The 16463-nt window shown below is 37.8% G+C and overlaps 2 protein-coding genes across 2 annotated transcripts in view; one reads left to right on the top strand and one right to left on the bottom strand.

The window, feature by feature from the left end:
• The window catches only part of LOC147556005 (uncharacterized), a 121183-nt gene that overhangs the window by 69562 nt on the left and 35158 nt on the right, over positions 1-16463 (top strand). Inside the window, exon 2 of the mRNA XM_086663743.1 lies at positions 10250-10294. The gene's annotated coding sequence lies outside the window, so the exon portion shown is untranslated. The remainder of the gene's footprint in view (positions 1-10249; positions 10295-16463) is intronic.
• On the bottom strand, positions 476-4649 carry LOC147556007 (pectinesterase QRT1-like). Its single transcript, XM_086663488.1, has 6 exons — positions 3969-4649; positions 2386-3358; positions 1943-2132; positions 1547-1750; positions 1184-1419; positions 476-1079 (listed from the first exon to the last, which is right to left on the bottom strand). The coding sequence occupies exons 2-6, from the start codon at positions 2676-2678 to the stop codon at positions 932-934; spliced, it is 1071 nt and encodes a 356-aa protein (XP_086519614.1). The 5' UTR covers positions 2679-3358; positions 3969-4649; the 3' UTR covers positions 476-931.

Here is a 16463-nt window from a genome sequence, read left to right as displayed (position 1 = left end):
AGAAAGGGTGATGGTCCTTTGCTAGAGAATCTTCTTCCATAGACGTCTGATTTTCAGACCAGAGAAGAGAAGATGTGTGTGTGTGGGTGGGGGAACTTCGGGAAATTTGATTAAAACTCCCTCTAAATATTTTATTTTGGGTGAAAAATGACCAGTTAATTTACTTTTGTCTTCAGCTCCCTAGGTACTTTTTTAGTTTGCGATATCTTTGCAGCACCTTCCGACAGTTTTGCAACACCTTGCGATAACTTTGCAACCTCTTGCAACAACTTTTGCTGTTTTACTATTTTACTTTTTAGTCGCCTGAAAGTAACTTGTGAATCCGCTACTAATGAAAGTAAAGAGTGAATAAGCACCCCATAGGCTAAACAAGTGCGGTTAGTTTAGTTGGATTAGGTCAAGTAAAACAAGATCCATAAAGTGAAGTTCAAGATTTTTGCTTGATTATTATGTGCTAATAGAAATCTTCGAAATAATCAAAGACGATAAGTTTGTTATTATACAACGAAAGAAAGAAAAAAATATCATTTTTTTTCCAAGTATGTTTTTCAAATTTATGTGAATGATGTGATAAGTTACTACTTATCACTGAATTATCACCTATCCTTAGAATAATTCACTAAGAAGATGATAGAGTAGCCCCATCAATATATAGGCTAACAATGACTTGTATTTTAGACATTCGAAGTAATCGGCTAAAATTAAACAAATAAACCCTAGATACTAAATCCTAGTAATACAGTTCACAGTAAAATATTGTAAGATTTTTTTGGATCCGACCGATAATGTGACACTCAAATACCATCGCATCGTTAGATAGATCCCGCGACTTAAGTTTGCATGACTACTCAGATGAGCTAAACTCCCACCTTTAGTACTCATTTGTCTGAATTTTCGCCAAGATTCTTGATATTTAGGAACTCTTGATGACTCATAGGCTTAGCCATTGTTGTCCATCTATATAACTTTTATCTCTAAAAGGCTTTACTTGAGCAGCAGTAAGTAACTTAGACCAAGGTACTCTTCTCCTTGAATACGCCCCTCTACCTCCGCATCTAAATTCTCCGAACGTAACCGTTCTGTAAATTCAAAACAATATTAATATTATTCCATGTACATTAACATTAGATAATTCTTGGACAATCGAAATCTCACGATAATATATAAAAAGAGATATACTTACTCTCTCCTTGAGGCATCTCCAAAGTCATGCCAACCTTCTGGAATAATAATATTATCAATATGGCAGTGAATGTAGATTGTTCTTGAGTATCTTCCCCAAGCTCTTCCCAAATAAATTTTCCCGGTTCCATTGATTTTGCAGTTCAAGAATGAAAACCCACTGTCTTCATCTGGACTAGCCCTGTGAGAAGCTGCTATTGCTCCTGCCCTTTTTGCAGTTGAATTGATTACACATTCCTGCAGGTTAAAACAAAAATACAATGTAATTTTCAATACCCTTTTCTAGCTAAGAAAGAAAAGGCTAAAAAACGAAGAAATTTGGGGAATAAGTGAGTCAATATAATGGATTCGAATGTGTTCTTACCTCATAGAGGGATTTTGCACTACCAAATATGAAATCAATGGATCCTTGGATGAAACATTTGTAGAAGTAATGTGAACCGGATAAGTCTAAAAGAGTATCTTGTGAACCAATAATGTTAACTTTGTAAAATAATGCTCTTTCTGCAGCCACTTTCAATGCAACCGCTTGCTTCCCCTTTTCTCCCGGCTCTGCCACTACGGTGTTCTGCAAAAAGTCACAACTTTAAGTATATACGGAATCTCACATTATCTTCGCCTTATTAGCAAAGTAGATGGCGTAATTCTTGTAGTCTATTTAGAATGCGTGAAGCGGGTAAGATTCAAAAAACTCTCATCTTGTAAGACGATTTTTAAGGAGAGTCTGGCTCAACAAAAGCTAGCTAGGATAGAGACATACCTGAAAAGTGATTCCCGTTGCACAAAAGTAATTGGATTCCACATCAACGGTAGCGGTGTAAAATGTCCCTAGATCTTTCCCGTAAGCATCTTTATCGGAAGCTTTGGCATTATAAGTAATTATAGTCTTGGAGGGATCGGTCCCTATGAATGAAATATACGGCTTATGAGATGGAATATATACCCGTTCCCTGCAAATATTACAACTAAAAAAATTAAATCATCTAAAAAAACGAAGTTAGTTTTTATGTTAATTATATAATATCATAGAAAATTCTTACAATAAAAAAATATAATTTATAGTAACAATTATAACCGTTATTACGGACTTTTTTTTTTGATGAAATCGTTATTACGGACTTAAATATTATTTTCTCGGCGATCGGCCAATTTGTGTAATAATCACTTAATAAAAGAACTAACAAAATATTTAACTAGAGAGACCTGTAAATTCCAGGAAGAATATAAATCTTGACTCTCTCTCCATTATGATCTGGAACCAAATCAACTGCTCCTTGAACAGTTAAAGAATGTCCTATACCATCTTGAGAAACAACAATAACTCTATCCCTATAGCTATTACCACCATTATCTAAATTATAAGCTCCTCTTGTATAATTAACATATAAATCATCCCAACTAATCAACTCTAAATCTTTTCCACAGACATTAGTCATGTGGGTACCTAAAAAAGCCAAAAAAATCGACAAAAAAAGACTTCGAAAAAAGGTCTTCATGGTCGAATTTTGAGTGTTGTTAAAATTTCATGTTGTTAAAATTTCATCTGTTTGATGTTTATATAGCAAGAGAGAGAGAGAGAGGAAACAGAGTTCGAGTAGGATTATGATATGCTAATTATTTTATAACTTTAGTTGAGTTGGTTTTCGGATTGGAAAAAGAGGAAATTGGAGCTCAATTGTGTTTGGATTAGGATTCGCGTCATTTATTTAATTCGTGATTAATATTAATATTAATATTATTTGATGTTTTGTTGGATTTACCCCTTCACGAATTACCTTTTGCGTTTCAGAACCATGTTGCCATTACATGCTTTAGCTTTTTATGGGAGACCTAGATTTTCTTTACCAAGTCTACCCATGCCATAGACTCGTCAAATTCTTCCCGGTCCTTTCTCTTTGTTCACCAACACCCGGCCATCTTGCTATTCGAGCTTGTAGCCCTCACAAGAAGGGGAGGGCGAAAAAGATAAAGTTTGTAAAAGATATGATCTGAGTTCGTAAACGATGGCTAGATAATTATCGAAAATTTAGGACATCTGCATACGTAAGGAAATGCTTTTATTCGATATATCCTTATAAGTACGAAGATAATAGTTACTATCTTGTCCGATAATTATTCCATACCAACTATTAATTTGTTTTTTTAAAATAAACGTAATTGGATTTTAGTTACACTTCTGGTAGGCCAGCGCTTTGGGGAAAGCTAAATAGTTTCCGGGGTGTGAAATTTTAAAGGGAATATGCAAAATTTTAAAAATTTTCCGGGGAAACATATTTTATGGGGAATATGTTTCAAAATAAAAATAAAAAACTCTCCACCTCACCTCTCTCCTCCATCTCATCTTCTATCTCTGCCACCTCATCATCTTCACCGACGAAGGTCGCCGGCCGGCTACCTTCAAACATTAAAAATAAAAAAAAAGTTCTCTCTCCTCTCTCTCAAATATTTTTTTTTTTTGTTTTAAGACAAGAACAGACCAGATCTGTTCCTCACGAACAGAACGGAGACCAGATCTTGGTCTTAAAAAAAAAAAAAAATTTTTAGAGAGAGAGAGGAGAGAGAAATTTTTTTTTTTTTAATGTTTGAAGGTCGCCGGCCGGAAAATTGACCGGCAGGCGACCTTCGCCGGTGAAGATGATGAGGTGAGGTGGAGAGAGAGAGGTGAGGTGGAGATTTTTTATTTTTCCCCCTAACAATTTACAAAATAAAATTGTCAAACAAAATTGACCAATTTTGACCAAGTCTTCACACCCCGGAAACTATTTAGCTTTCCCCAAAGCGCTGGCCTTATGTTATAGTTTAAAAAAAAATTATGGTTGTAAAATCTACTTGGGCTCGTCAATTGGGTCTTTAAACCACTAACAAAGTTAAATAAGCTAATTTTGTGGGCACCCGGCCAAAAGGCTGTTAGCATCCATCTCTGTTAGCACCATGCCCAATCGCTCCTTTTTCTATTAGCACCAACAAACTATGTAGGCACCGGTCAAGTGGACCAGTCCATCCGTTTCCCTTAAGTCACGGATTAGCTAATCCGTGTCTCTTCACATGCTCACGGCTTGGCTAATCCGTTTCTCTTCACATACTCACGGATTAGTCAATCCGTGAGTATTTCAATCCACATGGAAAACAGAGACTTAACCGTGAAGTAGGTATTGGATAAACGATTAAGAAGAAAATTAGAGGAAGAGAAAGAATAATAAACTAAAAAAGATTAGAGAGAGATAACAAGAAGAGAAGAGGCAGTATTGGATAAACGTGTTGAGTTGGGGAAGACCGTAGAGAAATCAAAATATCCACCTCCTTGTTTTGATTCCAACACATCATCATCTTCATCGTCATCAACCGATCAAGTAAGCTCCTAACTAATTCTTGTTTTGAAATCTCTATTTTATTATATTTTCAACATACTCTGTTTATCTGTAAGTCCTCTCTCTCTCTCTCTCTAGACTTGTCTGTTTTGTTTGCTCAATTTTTTTTTCTCTCTCTCTATACTTGTCTTTTTTGTTTGCTCAATTTTCTCTCTCTAGATAGAAGAAGCAAGCGAAGGTCAACGCCACCCACATTAAATGGTCAGTGACCCGAGTCAAGAAAATTTCAGGATGCTAACAACCTTTTGACCCGGTGCCTTTAGAAGCACCCTAAATAGTTTTAGTGTATTGCCCTCCTATTTTCACTATTAAGAAAGAGAGGAAAACAATTTTTTTTTGGATTTTCTTGTTTTGTTTTTCTTTTTTTCCCCTCTCTCTTTCCCATCATATATTTTATCCCCTTCTTTACCATCCCAAAATCATCGTCGTCGTCCCACTAGATTGCTCGTCTGGTTTATCATTCGTTGTCTATCACGCTCTTTAATCAAATCTGGTATGTGTTGTTCTCAATCCAACAGGGTGGATCTGAACCGCCTCAATTAAACCGCCTAACAACAGTCGGTTAAAACAACTTATAAAAGGTCATCATATCACTGTGAACAAGGTACGTTCTACATAGTTCATTCAATACTGAATTCTTTAACTACAAGGACAATCTGTCTGTCTTGAGCATCAGAGATGTTTTCGAGCTCCTTGCAGGTTCCCCCCCAAGTTCAAAAGAGCAGGAACGGGATCAGGATTGATCGTAGTGGGATTTACCGTAGCAGTCTCATCAATTGTAACGGGATCTAGAAACACAGATTCATTATTCTGACTGCTTCCAGATTAACAAATTTTGACTTCAACAATCTCAACAGAGTCGGTCCCACTACCGTCCCACTCGTCTTTGCTAAAGGGAAGACTTTCAGTGACTGATCTTTCATCCCGGAACTTCCGTACAATGTCGTCAACTTTGTCCTTTGAAAGTTGGCGAGGAGGAAGTCCGCCGGTAGGTTTATAGTGAAGTCTTGAATACTCTCTCCCAACCTTGAAATACAACTTATGGTGTTTCCTCAAAATCCGAGCATGTTGTTCCCCAGCCTGGAAGAATTTTATGATTTGTTCCCAAGATATCACCTCATTCTGGTCAAAACTACGCTTCAAAGAGGTAAAATAAGATTTGTCCTTTTCGCGCCGCTCGATAAGAAAACTTTCCTTGACTTTAAGAGGTTTGATTTCATCCTGAAGCGAAACCAGCTTCGCCTCATGATAACCAGCTTGGAGTACCAATGAAGCTTTTTCGCCGTGAAGAACTTCCATGTCTTATTTAGGGAACTGCAAATCTCGTTAGGCTGATGGATTTCCGACTCAAGGGTTGCCTCACGAGCTTTCGAGTCTTTATAGCAGCAATGAAGTTGGGTCTGACAATTTTCCAACTCGAGATTGGGCTGAGAAGTCTACAAGAAGACAAAAAAAAAAGCAGATCCGAAAAGGAGACCCGAAAAGAAAAATTACGTACTATCTCGCAAAATTGTTGCCGAAGGGTGACAATGAACTTAGAAAGAAGAAGACGAGCCTGCTTCCGTAGCCCATCAAAAGACGAAGACCTGCCAGCACTGCCTGATGAACGCCTCGGCGGAGAAGAAAGATCTACAACAGGAGGGTTCTTTGTAGCAGAAGAACCTTGAAAAGAAACAGAGGTTAAGGCGAATAATAATCAGAGTAATAATCAACGAATTTAACAAACGAAGGTCACGCACTCGAAGAGGTGAGGAGTGAACTGGGTTGTTTGGCTCCCAGATGACTATCCCCATCGCCCCGCGGACGAATTTGAAAGCACCCAACTTAGTCCTCGATTTTTTGGAACTCAATACTTTGATGGCAATGGCTTTACCCCTTCCTCTTCCGAAAAGATATGGAAGCTACAAAAACAAAAGAACTCAAAAATCACTTCAAAGAAGGTTCAGGAAAATAATTAGCCAAAGAAAATCCTACACCTGGGATGGTCGGGATAACGCCTTTCTCGACCAAGGTAGCACAATCAAAATCATCATAAGGATTGATTACCTCGTGCTCCATACGATGAAGAATCTGCGTCATACAATGCCCATCTTCGTCGTCATATGGACTAGAAGGGAGATTTTCAACTCCGGCGACAGAATAGTGAGAAAGTTGAAGGAGATGTCCTTCGACCAAAGATGCAATACGAGCAATTTATTTGCGAATCGCGGCTAACTTCGTCCGGATCCTACAACGGGTTACACTAAAGAGTGTCAACTTGATCAGAAGATATGACTAGAGGGATGAGATATATGTATATATATATACATGGGTAAGACCCATAGATATATCCAAAATGCCTAAAAGAAGTTTAGGCAAAGATAGTACAAAACGCCCAAATAAGGGGAATTTGGGTCGGGCACCAAAGAGATGTTTTGGGCCCAAAGAGGACCGACCATGCTTGGCCGTGTGCCCCTATAGGGGCCGACTAGATCTGCCCAAGATGGGCATGTTATGGTCGGACAAGAGAGAGGGAAAGAGAATAGAAATAGGTTTCTATTTTTGACTATTCCGAACTCTTATTCAAAAGGGCATTTAGGAAAACCTAATTAGGATTTTACTCTAACTTATGGTTTTATATCATGTCTCTTGAGACTTAAATAAGATGTGGATTTTTCTCAAGAAGCTTTCTATCTCTACAACATCAAGTAGAGAAAGAAAGAGAGATAATTCCCATTAGTATCTATCTAGTCAAAGAAGAAGTGTTCTTCAATCTAACCACCCTTAGAGTTCTAGCTAACGACAAGGTGGGAGATCAAGGTGATTGCTCGGTGTCCCAAGTAGAGGAGCTACAATTGGAGCTCTTGGTCTTCTCAAAAGCGATTGGAAAAGTTCGAGGGAAAAATAGCGATTAAGGTAATCTCTAACTCTTAGTTCATTATTAGCTTATGCATGAGATCCTGGGGATACTAGTGTTAGACATAACATGCCAGGATAGAAGACCAACGTCCTGGCCTATGACCAGGAAACGTCCTAGCCGAGACTGGCATGGGACATAACATGCCAGCCTATGGATGTGCCATGTCCGACCCATGCCGAAGGCCTTCCTTAGCCTAGGCTGAGACAAGCTCTTGGGCTTTGACCAAGGTTTGTCCCGAGCCGTTTTGAGCTAGTTTATGGGCTTTGATTCGAGTGGGAGTTTTGTTGGGTTATGATACATACTATTAGTGTTGTTATCGGAATCTCAGACATCTCATGTCTAACACTAGTACTTCCCAGGATCATCACGCATAAGCTAATAGTTAACTAAGAGTTAGAGATTGCCTTAATCGCTATTTTTCCTTCGAACCTTTCCAATCAATGCGAAGACCAAGAGCTCCATGTGTTGGTCCTCTACTCAAGACACCCGGATGATTATTGATCTCCTACCTTGTAGCTAGCTGGAACTCCAATGGTGGTTTGATATGAAGAACACCTTCTACTTTATTGACTAGTTAGATAGCTTGGGAATTAGCTCACTTTCTTTTCTCTACTTGATGTGGTAGACTAAGAAAGCTTAATGAGAAATTCCATACCTTATTCAAGTCCCTAAGAGACCTAGTTTTAAGTTAGATCCAACCCTAATTAGATGCCTAAAAAGTCCCTTTTGAATAAGATTAAGGAAATAGTCGAAAATAGAAACTAGTTGCTATTTTCTCTTTTTTCCTTTGATGTGTCCGTCCCCTTTAAGGGAGAACATCCAGATCTGGCCGGCTCCTTATGGGCACCTCATTGATCATGGTCGGCCACCCCTTTGGGCCAAAAACACCCTTTTGGTGGCCCGACCAAAAATCCCTTCTTTTGGGCCTTTTGTGCTATCTTTGCCTAAACTTCTTTTAGGCCTATGAGACATATTTATGAGACTCTACCATGATTATATATCTCATTCCAACTAGTCGTATCATCCGATCAAATAGACATTCTTATTTGTAACCTGATGTAGGATCCGGTCGAAGTTAGTCGCGAATTACTTCGTAATTTGACGATCGTAGTTGGTTTATACCTAAACACTACGACCCCTAAATTAGCCGGACTTGATGATCTTCTTCATCAATTGTCCTATCCCACAAATTGCTCGCATTGCACCTTTGGTCGAAGGACATCTCCTTTCTAAAGGAATATCCTTCTAGTTTTCAGGTCTAAAATCCGATTTTACTCTCAGTTCGACCCAAAATTTTCCGAAATTGACCTGGGCCATTCGAAGACCCAAACAGAATTTCTCTTAAAACTGATTTCGGAAATCATAAAAGACAAAAATTGATACGCACCATTAGTCAAATTCTTAGAAGCACCCATAATTAAAACATATTGGGATAAGCTGCTATTATTCCTTCGGTAATTCGGTTCCGTTGCTTTTATTCATGTTTAGTTCGTCTTTTATTCACTTAAAACTATTAAATAAGTCTTATATATGATATTTGATATGTGATATATTATACAATATATGTGATATGTGATATATATAATATACAATATATATATGTATATTATATAATGTAAGATATATATATTATAAAATATTTAATAAAACAAAAGGGAAAACGATGACTGGGACAAACGTCCTTTTTTAATAAAGCATATTGTCTAGAAGCCCTTCTCAAAATTTAAAACATAGTCTTTCGTAGAAATAAAGTTACCTATTTAAAAAACAAAATAAATTTCGAGGTTAAAAAAAGAAATTAAAGTCTTTCTCTCAATAAAATAATAACTATTTTAAGAGAAAAACAACAAAAAATAATTAAAAAAAAATAACTAATAAAAATCTCTCTCTCTCAATAAAATGTAACAATAAATTTCATAACATTTGATTGATACAAGTGTCCGAGCCCTAGGGTACGAGATATACCCTAGTACTTATCAAAAACGAAAGAAAATGGCAGTCAATTTATAACTAAAATAGATGAGAGCCGTTTCCTTTCTTTTTCTTAGATGACATGATTTGTAAAGATTCTTCGTTAGCAAGTAATTCATCTAAATTCTAATAACTCTATAAAATGCTGAGCTATTTAACATTTGTATTCATTCAAAATCAAAACCAATACCATTCAAAGTGACAAATTTCCTAGCAACTATTCTCTTACTTCTTCTTTCCACTGATGTTATCTTGTCCATTGTTGTTACTGAAATCCCGGAAAACACAAGCAGTCTGGAAGTGTGGGAGAGAAGTAATATTCTCTCCTTCAAAGATCGAGAAACAGATCCTGTTCTTGACCCTTCTCTATAAGAAGCAGAACCGCAGCTTATAACAATCAAAATTCGAAAAGATGGGTCCAGACAATTTGATACTATTTCAGACGCCCAAATAAAAATCGAGTTCCTGGATTATTTTAAAGATCCTATGAGCTTGATACCCTAAGGCCAATATGTAAACCAGATTTTAATTTTAAGTGAGGTTTGGGATTCGCAACGTTGTTTCCTAAATGGGCAAGAGATCGGTGATGAAATCCGACTCCTATCTTGTAATGGGGTTTGTGCCCTTACTAAAGACGATTAAACTAAGTAGTTCGTCAAATCAATTAGGCACACAAAACACATACAAGGACCCACTTACAGGGGATTCGTGGGAGATCAGAAAATTACCTCCCGTTCAAGACGGACGACGACCCGGGCCACTCTTCCAAGTGTCCGAACCCGAGGCTTCGTTTAATTTTCGGTTACAATTTAAAAGCCCTCTAATTTAGGGTCAAAACTTTAATCCAAAAAAAATAAAATTAAGAAAGTCTAAAGTCTCTCTTTCTCACCAAAATAAATACAAAAAATTAAAAAAAGGTAAATTTCTTCTTTTGAGGACCTCCTCCTTGTTGCACCTCCTCTTAAGCTCCTTAGTGTTCTACATACCAAAAATAGAAAAGCAAGTCAAAGTATTCAAAAAGTCAAAACTTACCAAAAATAAAAACTTTCCAAATTTAGAAAAAATTTAAAACTAGTCCCCGGCAGCAGCGACAAAAACTTGATGGGCCTAGAAAGTTTCCTAAATAGGTCTACACCCGCAAGTGCACGGGTGTCAAATTGTAATATTTCCGGAAAGACCGGTTCGTTCCTCAGAGACTAGTTAAACTTATCTTAAAACTAGGAAGTAATAAGATTTTTCAAATGTTTTGATTTTGGTTTTAAAATGAATAAAATATTAAAATAAAATAACGGAAATGAAAATAAATACAAATGATAGAAAGAACTCAAATGGGGGAGAGCCTGGGTTTTCTGAATTCACCACATAAAATAATTTTTAAGAACAAATATTTAGACATATTAATTCACTTTCTTTTTATAACTCGGAATTTTGGATAATGAACTATCCTAATTCCGGGAGATGTTTTCGTTAAAACTCGATTAAAATTTTGAACATGGTTTCATCATCTACCCTAGATAGAGAATTAGCTACTCATAATAAAAGTTTAAAACAAATATGACAAATAAAAGAGAAATAGGGAGGAAAACAGAACTTTTCTCACCGATTTTCCATTGACGGCCAAACGCGCCCCCCTAAGGAAAATAATTTTCTCGTCTTCTCGGAAGTATTTTCTTTCTGAGAAAATTATTTTCCAGACATTCTTCTCATCTTCCCCACTGATTTCTCTCTCTCTCTTTACTGTTTACTCACTTCTTCTTTCTTTTTCTTTTCAATCTCTCTCTTTCTCAACAGGAACCATAACAACAAGAAGAAGAGGAAGAAAAGAAGATAGATAAATAAAACCGAAAATCAAATGTCTATTGTTCTCTGATTCTTCTCTCTTTCTCACTCTACAAATCACTCTTTCTCAATTTGTAATTTCTCTCTCTCTCGCAAAGAAGGAAATACAAATAACAGAAAAGAGATAGATGATCTTGGTGTTCTCTGGTTTCAGTTTCTTATTTAGCCGTGAGCTTCCAAGCTAAAGAAATTGATACAAAAAATGATGAACTTTCTTCCACTCTCTCTCTCTAATATTTCTGTTTAGTTGATCTTCAGAGAGGAGATGATCTCCCCAAAAGATGAGATCCCCTCTCTCCTTGCTCTCTGTTTGTTATATATGAAGAGGAAGAATAAGACTCAGCTCCTCTATCAATCTCTCTCTAAAAATCTTCAAATCTCAGCTCCTCTGTTCCAGCCGAGCATACTATAATCATCTTCATGATTATATTTTCTTCAATCTATCTCTTCTCTAACTTTATAATCTAAAAAATATCTTCAACACTCTATCAATCTCCTCCCAAATATTCAATCTCTCGGTTTATCCCTTTGTTGTCCACGATTCCCTTCTCTCTCTACAATGAAAATATCTCACCCAATCCCTTAATCTCTCTTTCCTTCCTTACTGATTTAAAATATTCCCCTTAAATCTTTGACAATCCCCTTTTGATTTCTTTCCAAAATCAAATAAACTGAAGTAGGAAAGAGAACCCAACATTATGGGAATCAGTCAACGTGACTGGAGGTTATCCATATAATGATTCGGTGAGTTGCGGAGCACAATGAGATGCTACAACGGACTTGAAATATAACGCCATGTGCGCTTGGAGAGTCTCAGCCGTTAGATCTAATATGATACGCGAGAAGCTTAGTGGCATCTTGTACAGGGGTGCACCAGATCATGCGCTCCATAAGACCCCATAGTACAACCACGCTTACCCGAATCTATCCCGCGATTAATTTGAGTCGTCAGATCGGGTCATCTCTTGCGCCACTTGTCTCTAGCAGCTTTGTGCTGACCTTGGTCAAGTGATTTTGACTCAAATTTTGACTTTCTCTTACTTTCTCGTGCGGACTCCGATTCCACTCCCGTTTTCACCGGTGGGTTCGTCTTGGAACCTACATTTCATTCGAACACCAAAGTTGACCAAATAGCAAGACTACCATAACTTCCAAATAACCAAAATGCCCTCAGGAGTGTCTTTCTCTTGATTTTTATTTACTTATCGTGCATAATTCTTCAGAAGACACCTGAGAAAGAAAAACAAACAAATCATCAGAGTAACAACTCGAAATGGACTAACTAGCCTGAGTTAAGATTCAGATGGGACATTTTCATGTCTCATCATCTACCTTTAGAAACTAGTCTAGTCTTGGAAATTCATAATTGTGATTACGTACCTTATGTTTCTAGAAAATTATCTCTGTCTCAGTGTTAGACAAAGAGGGATATCACTTAATAATAAAAAACCAACGTTGTTCTTTATATAAAGGTGGAATGTGATGATCTTCTTCATCAATTGTCCTATCTGACAAATTATTCGCATTACATCTTTGGTCGAAGGACATCTTCTTCAAGAAGTAGTGAAGATTCTTTCTCCTTTGGAGGGACGAAGAAGTTCGAAATCATCAAAGATGGAGAAATCTCTACAAAGAGCAGAGAGCTCTGCCTCAAAAAAGTCAGTTGGATTCTCTTGATGATAGACGAACTAAGGAGAAGCATCCATGGTCGAAAGGAGAAGATATCCAAAAAGGTTGAAGGAAAGAGAATTTTGCAGGACAAAAAACAGAAAAAACAAAGATGAAACTTACCACCGAAGTAACGGTATTTAAAGAAATAACAAGGTAAAAGATTCACAACAATGATGATCAAGATTTTGTTATGACGAAAGGGGTTTGTTATGACCGAAATCAAGTAATCCAAGAAAAGCAATTTGAAATAAAGAACAATCACACCAGAGATTTACGTGGTTCGGTTGGTGAGACCTACTCCACGGCGACAACGACGCGATGATTTCCACTATGATAAGCAAACAAGTTACGGAAGAGATTCGTGAAAATTCGACACAGATATCTCTTAGGATTTTAGTTTATATAGCCACTAAAACCCTAATCTCACCGCCTCACCGACTCTTTCTTTCTGATTCTGAACACTAATAACTGACACAAGCCCAGCTCCGCTTTCCGGCAATTATCATTATCTGGGTTGGCAGTCGTAACCCGGGTTAGATATCAAACTCATATTCAACAAACTTTCAAAAAATCTCCACCTCGACTTGAATATGCTCCTCTTAACTTAAATCTGCCACCATCATAGCTCAATGCCTCTAAGCCATCGTCGCTCCAACTTTGTCAGGGTTTGCCCTCCAAAGGGCTCAACATCTGGAAACCCCAATCAAGTCTGAGTAATGCTTAATCTTGAAAGTTATAACTGCCTTGGTCAACATATCCGTTGGATTATCTTCTGTAGATACCTTCTTCATCGTGATCTTCCTTTTTCAATCACGTCCTTGATAAAGTGATAACTGACATCAATGTGTTTAGTTTTCTCGTGATACATTTGTGTTTTGGTCAAATGAATCGCACTCTGGTTGTTGCAGTATACCTCTGTCACCTCCTGCTTCAGGCCCAAATCACTAACTGAATCACTCAACCATATTGTCTGCTTCACTGCCTCAGTTGGTGCCATGTACTCAGCTACCGTTGTAGATAGAGCTACTACCAACTGTAGCACTGCTCTCCAACTTATGACACACCCGCAGAGTGTGCATGTATAGCCCGTCAGCGATCTCTTCCTATCAAGATCTTCTGAAAAACCTGAATCAACAAATCCAACCCGACCCAGAAGTATCAGCCCTTCTGTCGTAAACCAGACCAACGCCTGCAGTTCTTCCCAGATACAACAGTATCCATTTCACAACTTGCCAATGACCTCTCTCATGTCCGCCCATGTATCTGCTGACTACACTAACATCATGTGGAATTCCAACCTTATGCACACCGTAGTATACATAATGCTACCTACTGCACTTGCATAAGGCACCCGAGACATATACTTTGTCTCTTCATCAGTTGTCGGTGACAGTTCACCCCGAAAGCTCGAAGTGTGCTACCAATGGAGTACCGACATATTTTGCCTTAGGCATACCAAAATGTTCCAACACCTTCTCGATACGAACAACATACTCACATTCAAGTTTTTTCGTCCTCCTTCATTTCAAAACTTGGAATGGAGGCAAGAGTAAAGTACCCACTGAAAGCCGACCAAACCCCCAAACCATGGGAAAAAGATGAGTGCGCATGAGGTTAACACAACTTCCCTGAATGTCACTCCTATTTAGCTACAACATCCTTAAATGGAACAATGAAAAAGCAAGGTCTCATCATGAACTTGAAGAAGTCAGAAAGTTGAAGAAAAATTATCATGGGGAAGGAATAACTTAGGAAAAGTTGTTTATGAAGAAAATTGAAAGATCAATTAATCAAGCTATTTATAGGCAGAAGCTGAAGAGAAAAAACCTCAAAAGGTCTTAAGGAATAATCTAAAAACGCCTTGGAAATTGACGAAGTAATAAGTGCTCATATGAAAATCGCGACCAACCTCTGACTGGGTCAAACACGAAAATAATATGATAAGAAACGACGAAGGCTTCAAGCATATGATAAAGACAAGCGTGTCCACGCCTGATAAAAAGAGGTACCGTAATCAGTTACCTAATTAAATAATCAAGAAAACACGTGATCAGAAAATCAACCGCCTGACATAAGAAGTTACAAAAAAGGGTTAAGAAAGAAATTAGTTCTTAGAAAACTAAATTAAAGGCATTCAAACATTCCACATGTGCAAAACTACACGTAAGCGACTCCAGGAAGCAACCCTAGGAAGTAGCTGTGGAAAATAGTCGTGGAAAACAGTGTGATGGGCTATGAGTCCCATCAAAGCCGTTTAACTTAGGAAAATTGGTTCATTTTGAGTTTTATTATAATAAATAGATTGATTTTTTTTGAGTACGTATTTTGGCAGAGTTGAGTGTGAAAAACAACTCAGAACGGGAAAAAGATATTCGAAGGGCATTTCGATCATTTAGAGTCAAGGGTATTCTGGTAAATTTGGCTAAGATAAGTATATGGGAAAAAGTAGAGTCAAAGACAAACCCATAGGCGAAAACAAAAGTCAGATTAGAGTCAAGACTAACAATTTAGCTAAAATCAAAGTTGGAGCGAACAAAGTTGACCAGTGGAATGCTTTCGGGCACAGTTTTGGCAAGAGGGACAAGGGGAACCACGTGGCGTAACGTGGAGGCATGAACACCGTAATTCTATGCACCCACGAAGCAGCAAATCCCGCCTCATGGAAGCACGACCCAGTAGGACACAACCTAAGTGTCTCTCATAGTCCCAACGCGTGCCCCCATATCCAACCAACCAGATCTGCATGCTTCACCAGACGATCGTTCTTGAGCGCTGTGCCATAACAACATGGGGCGTTGAAGCAAAAAGGTTTAGAATTTGCTTTACAGTTCTACTACAAACATTATGTTATAGAAAAATAATCGGGCTTCACTTACAACCCTGGTTTAGGTATATTCTAAACCTTAAGGATTTATATAGTTAAATCTATTATACATTATATTAAAATACATGTGAGTCACTTGCATACAATTATATGTGAAAATCATAGGGAAGACTTTTAAGTTCTTCGACTCTTCAATTTCTCTATTTTCGACTAAGAAGTGGCAGGACTCGTGATAATCCCGAAAAATGGTGATCAGTTGACTACGGTCAATAAGTCAAGAAAGACCAAAAGCCCAAACGGGACAATCCATATCAAGTCAACAAGGAGGTTGAATCTGAAGGAGGTCTGCCACACAAGCCTAGAAGTGGGGGGTCGGTACGATCGTTCTAGGCGGCTAAGCCCTACCTTCGCTCAAATACAACCAGGTCTGCCCTAGAATTTAAAAGAAGACTAGGGGGTTCGTGTAAGTGGCTCGATACCTAAATTTGGAACATAGGGGGACGGGAGGTAGAAGCGCGCCTAATGCTTACTGATTTAATCCCGAATCTTATTAAAGATCCCAGTACGAAATGTTAGTTTTGATCCAATATGGTGGATCTTAACCGCCTCATTAACACCACCTATCTACAGTAGGTCAACGAAGCCTATAAAAGTTAATCAAATCGTTTTACAGCAAACAGATAACGAGTAAGTCACAACTCCATAAATT

The sequence above is a fragment of the Eschscholzia californica genome, unplaced genomic scaffold (assembly GCF_041429995.1).
Source record: "Eschscholzia californica isolate CP2 unplaced genomic scaffold, dmEscCali1.0.p SCAF_2, whole genome shotgun sequence".
In the NCBI taxonomy this organism is placed as follows: domain Eukaryota; kingdom Viridiplantae; phylum Streptophyta; class Magnoliopsida; order Ranunculales; family Papaveraceae; genus Eschscholzia; species Eschscholzia californica.
Note: the sequence above shows the minus strand (reverse complement) of the source record. Positions and strands in the feature narration are given on the sequence as shown.